General features: G+C 41.8%; 2 protein-coding genes across 3 annotated transcripts in view; one reads left to right on the plus strand and one right to left on the minus strand.

Annotated features, from left to right (window-relative positions):
- Flo2 (flotillin-2) overlaps positions 1-5,671 on the minus strand; it is a 70,323-nt gene that overhangs the window by 55,126 nt on the left and 9,526 nt on the right. The window lies entirely within an intron of this gene.
- On the plus strand, positions 931-3,729 carry LOC108631930 (glucose dehydrogenase [FAD, quinone]). The gene has a single exon (XM_018036166.2). It carries the CDS (start codon positions 1,150-1,152, stop codon positions 3,028-3,030), a length of 1,881 nt encoding a protein of 626 aa, XP_017891655.1. The 5' UTR covers positions 931-1,149; the 3' UTR covers positions 3,031-3,729.

Consider the following 5,671-nt stretch of genomic DNA (forward strand, 5'->3'; position numbering starts at 1 on the left):
GTATAAAACGAATTCTTTCATAGATTTCTTAACACGGTTTAATTCCTAACTATTCTCCTACTGTGAAAACCTATAAAGACTCATTCCAGAACATATTAACCCAAATAAACTAGAGATCGATTCTCGTTAACACTCGACGATTCTAACGTCACCGACGGCCTAATCTCATTAATTGCAACGATGATCCTTGACCTTTCAATTCTCTCTTACGTTTAACAAACAAATTCTCGATCCAAAAAGTATAATCGACGAGAACACAATGAAATAATCATACAGACTCAGTGTATGTAATATGTACTTGCATATAACCGACGTGACAGAGTGCAGTAAGCCTCGTTCTTTGTACGAAATCTATTGTATAAAAAGCGCTCTGTCACGGTCAGGATTCGAGGCGATAGCGAGGCAAGACCGGGTCAGAATCGGTGGAATGTTAACGTAACCACGAGAGAAGAGAATCCGTGGAAGGAAATCAGCGGCGGTGGTTTACATCGACGCAACACTTTCACCTTTCCCCATGTTATGAGATCGACATCTCTTCCCGCCGCGCCGCCGCCGTTCGTTCCACTGCGGCGACGACACAAGTTTATTTCCTTGACCAAGAATTAAATCAACGAATCGCGTGTTAATTGCCTACAATCATTTTTATAATAACCTAGACTTCATACTGGGTCGTTTAAGAAATCTCTATTAATGATAGAATTAACAACCATATTTTAGTAAAGCTAATAGTTAAAGTGATAGGTAAGGCTTGTAACAACACGTGGATACATTTGTACAGGCGTAATTTTGAAACTACTGTTTTCCTAATCATGAGTCTGCTGTAATTGAAAGTAGAAACGAAAGTAGAAACGGTATTAAATCGATTACGTTCCAAGGTTTAAACGAATCTCGTACCCTTCATAAAAAGACATCTACAACAACCACCCCCATGATCAAGTCAGCAGAATCCCCGGAGGCACGATGAAAAATATAAACTTCCATGTACCCTTCAAAGTATACCGCATCGACAAACTCGGTACGCGACCACCAGACATTTGCTAGCATAAAAACAGAAAAAAAGACCGCAGCTTTGCGTAATGACAAGAAGATCAAACGAGATACGAAGAAGAAGGAAAAATCGACAGAACCAACGAGATTCGAGAACCAAAAATGGTGTTCAGTACGATCGTAGTTACGTCGGCTTTGAAGGGCGCTTTGGGGCTGATGGGCACAAGCTTATGGTTGATCCCATTACTGATAGCCGGTCTGTCTTACTACCGGTACGACCAATTAGATCCTGAGAGTCGACCCATCAATAGATACCCATTGTACCCAGAGTACGATTTCATCGTCGTGGGTGGAGGATCGGCCGGAGCCGTCGTGGCGAACAGACTCTCCGAGATTCCGAATTGGAACGTTCTACTGTTGGAAGCCGGTCCGGACGAGAACGAAGTGACCGACGTCCCATCACTAGCGGCTTATCTTCAGCTAACGAAACTCGATTGGAAATACAAAACGGAGCCAACAGGCAGGGCTTGTTTAGCCATGAAAGGCGGCCGTTGTAACTGGCCGCGTGGCAAAGTGCTGGGTGGATCCAGCGTGCTAAACTACATGCTCTATGTTCGAGGGAATCGTCACGATTACGATTACTGGGAATCCTTAGGTAATCCCGGCTGGGGATATGAGCAGGCGCTTTATTATTTCAAAAAATCCGAAGACAACAGGAACCCGTATTTACAGAAGAGTCCGTACCATTCGACCGGTGGTTACCTAACGGTGCAAGAATCGCCGTGGAGGACGCCGCTGGTAGTAGCGTTCGTCCAAGCAGGGACAGAAATCGGGTACGAAAACAGAGATATAAACGGTGAGCAACAAACGGGGTTCATGATAGCTCAGGGTACTATACGTCGCGGGAGTCGATGTTCCACGGCGAAGGCGTTTCTGCGGCCGATTCGGTTACGTCGGAACATCCACACGGCTATGAACGCCCATGTGACGAGAGTGCTGATCGACTCGGTCACGATGAGAGCTACGGGCGTCGAATTCGTGAGAGACGGTCGCCGGCAGATCGTTCGAGCGAGAAAAGAAGTGATTCTCTCAGCTGGGAGTATCAACACTGCACAAATATTAATGTTGTCCGGCGTTGGACCGAAGGAACACTTGCGGCACGTGGGGATACCGGTGATCAAGGACCTTCGAGTCGGGGACAATCTTCAGGATCACGTCGGCATGGGCGGTCTCACTTTTCTCATCGACAAACCCGTGGCTATTGTTCAGAATCGTTTCCAAGCGGCGCCTGTGACGATGCACTACGTAGCCAACGGCCGGGGGCCGATGACCACCCTGGGTGGCGTCGAAGGTTACGCGTTCGTTAACACAAAATACGCGAATCGATCCATCGATTATCCGGACATCCAGTTACACATGGCGCCGGCGTCGATTAATTCCGACGGCGGTATACAAGTGAAAAGGGTCCTGGGCATAACCGATGAAGTCTACAACACAGTTTATAGACCAATCGCAAATAAAGACGCGTGGACCATAATGCCGCTTCTGTTGAGACCGAAATCGAGAGGCACCGTCAGGCTACGGAGTTCGAATCCGTTTCACAGCCCGTTGATCAACGCGAATTATTTCTCGGACCCGATGGACATCGCTACTCTAGTCGAAGGCGCGAAAATCGCGATGCAAGTCAGCGAAACGAAGGTCTATAAACAATTCGGATCGAGGGTGCACAGGATTAAATTGCCCGGTTGTAAGAACTTAAAGTTCGGCTCGGACGCCTATTGGGAGTGCCATATTCGACACATCTCGATGACGATTTACCATCCGGTCGGAACGGCGAAAATGGGCCCGTCTGACGATCCTACGGCCGTCGTGGACCACAGATTAAAAATTTACGGGATCGAAGGACTCAGGGTGATCGACGCGTCGATCATGCCGACGATTTGCAGCGGGAATACGAACGCTCCGGTAATTATGATCGGAGAGAAGGGCGCGGATCTTATAAAAAACGATTGGTTGGCAGTGAAGACGAACGGAAGACGGTGAATTTGGTATGTCATAGTTTCAAGTACAAAAATGAAATTCTGCTGGAAATAAATATTCGACACTTCCAGATAGAACAATTTTAGCTTGCAAAAATTCACGAATGTTTATACGATCGATGTTTATAAATTTGTTTTATTGTTTGTTAACAAGTTAGTTATGCCTTGTTGATTACTAGTGCAGCGATGCGTGTCAGTCTGTCTTTACTTTGTAAAGACGTTACAACGTCTGCATTGTGATATGTTGAATGTGCAGATGGCTCATTCGATTCTGGACTCACTACGCACGTATACATCGTTGTGGTACGTGCGCTCGTTTGCTTTTGTCAAACAACGATGATACTTTTGTTACTCTTTCATAAATACTGAACGAGAGCATGAATAATAAAAGAATGCTTGTATATGTTTGAAAAATATGAAAGAGAATGCGCGATATTTCCTATGTGTTCCTGGGAAGTGGGTCCGGGATCAAATTAATATTCTGTATATAAATTCTTGTTAACTTAGTTATAGAATTGTTTAACTCGAAAGATTTGCGAGAACGAACGAGTGACGATTTTAGTTAAAGTTGTATTCCGTTGTTACTAATTAAGGAGTTTTTTAATTGTACCAAACTGTGCGAACGATTTTAGTATTTAATCGAATTAACTCTATTTTTTTTATTGTGTTTTATTATGAAATGTTTGTAATGAGAAATTAGATAATAAAGCTCTGACTAAAATTGATCGACGATTTATCATTCGAACGACAAACACTGCCAGGGAAATGATATAGACAAATGACATAGACGAGACATCCTACTTCGGTGTTTGCAATTACATAAATTTCGCGTGATGCACGTGTCATTACGCAATTAGCATCGTTCGAGATAAATGTTGAAATTAAAATTTCGTTATGAAACGTGACCGAAGAACAGAATGCAATAGTTCAATTTCATTGAGACCGTTTTACGTAATCGACTTATTCAATTTAAATGAGATATGTGAAAATACAATTTCTAATATCGTCAGTCTCTAAAACACTACAGAATAATACATATATAAAAAAAGTCGATGATTCTAGCGTTGCGGAGTTCAAATAAATATTAGTTCGATTTTAATCCACATTAAAATTAAAGTAAGAGAAGTTGAATTTTTCGATAAAAAAGTATTGAATTTTTCATTGAAAACCCTATTGAAATTGATAAAGGAAGTCAAGACGAAAATAATCGCGTTTGATTGATCCCGATATCTCAATTCGTTCCGAAGATACAAGCTTCCAAAGTTTAGCTACACCGTTCGGCACACTGACATAGTTTCGGGCGTCTAGACTTAACGGTAGGGATAGGTCCGGGAATCGGTGCGAAAAGGACAACACGAGCGTCGAAAAAAGTTTCCCTTTTTTGCTAGGACGACCACCAGAAAATGTCTGTCTGTTTTTGTAAGGCGAGCGCTACAAAAAGTCTGCTTCTTTTTCTACGACGAGCGCTACAAAAAGTTGGCCTGTTTTTCTACGACGAACGCCGAGAAAAGCATATATGTATTGTCACGACCATATGTGCCGAACGTTTTTTAACTCTCCGGAGTCTCAGGTTTCACAGACGAACGCCGAACTCCTCACATAGTAATATTGCAGGGATTGTCAACCTGCGGCTTTTAGAAGGATTATTTGTGGTTCTCAATAAATGTAACCGAGTTCCTTTTTCATTTTTGTGCAATTATATTTTAAAAAATTATTATCGTTCAGAAATGGAAAAAAACTGGTACGTAATTCGACAACAAGTATAAGCCTGGGAGTTGGAGTCAGGGCCGACCAGGTCAACAGGGTTGAAAGGGTGAGATAGGTCTCGTGGTCTCGAAAAGGTGGAAAGCCCGGTTAGCCTTGAAACGTGGGGGTAAAGCCTTGGCAATTTGACCCGTACAGAATTCTGTACGCCGTTCTAGTGGAATGGGAACCATTCAACGTTGAATGAACAAATGCATTTGAACGAATAAAAGTCATAGTGGTGGAAATTGTGACCTGCATTGTCTCCAATTACGTGCAGACATATGCAATTGAAAAAAAGGTATAAAAATGCTGAGTTTGGAATAAAATATATGAAAGCTTATTTCTACTACAGTAATTAATCTTTTACAATGTGTACTGCTTTGACGTATGACAAGCTGATTAATCGAAAACTAGAACTTTTATCTGAAGTTTTACGTGGAATAAATTACTTTGGACACAAATCAAATCTACCAATAATTTTATAAAAATGTTCCAGTCTGCTTGAACCTGGGGGTCAAACGTAACGGGAAATATGAATATTAAACGCGAATTAACCTTTGCCTGAACATGATCGTTAATCCACTCACTACAGGTTTTTATTTGTTTCGTAAAACTAGTATTCCACTAATTTACATCTACTGCTCTAAATGTTACGAAGAATACGGACGCTAAAAAAACAAGGAAACGTCAATTTAAAGGCTAATTCCCACAGAACGGCCGATGGGACGGTTTTCGTAATAGACAATAAATACTGAAATGATCATGACTATATTCCAAGATACACGAGTGCGAGTAATCGATTTTGCAATATTTTTTTAAAAAAAGATGTCCATATATTAATTCATTGGTTTGGAATTATTGTCAATCATTTCCTATCTAAAAATATACTCAAAGAATAA

Source organism: Ceratina calcarata, unplaced genomic scaffold (genome assembly GCF_001652005.2).
Source record: "Ceratina calcarata isolate Rehan_Ccalc_2016 unplaced genomic scaffold, ASM165200v1 scaffold98.2, whole genome shotgun sequence".
Taxonomy (NCBI): domain Eukaryota; kingdom Metazoa; phylum Arthropoda; class Insecta; order Hymenoptera; family Apidae; genus Ceratina; species Ceratina calcarata.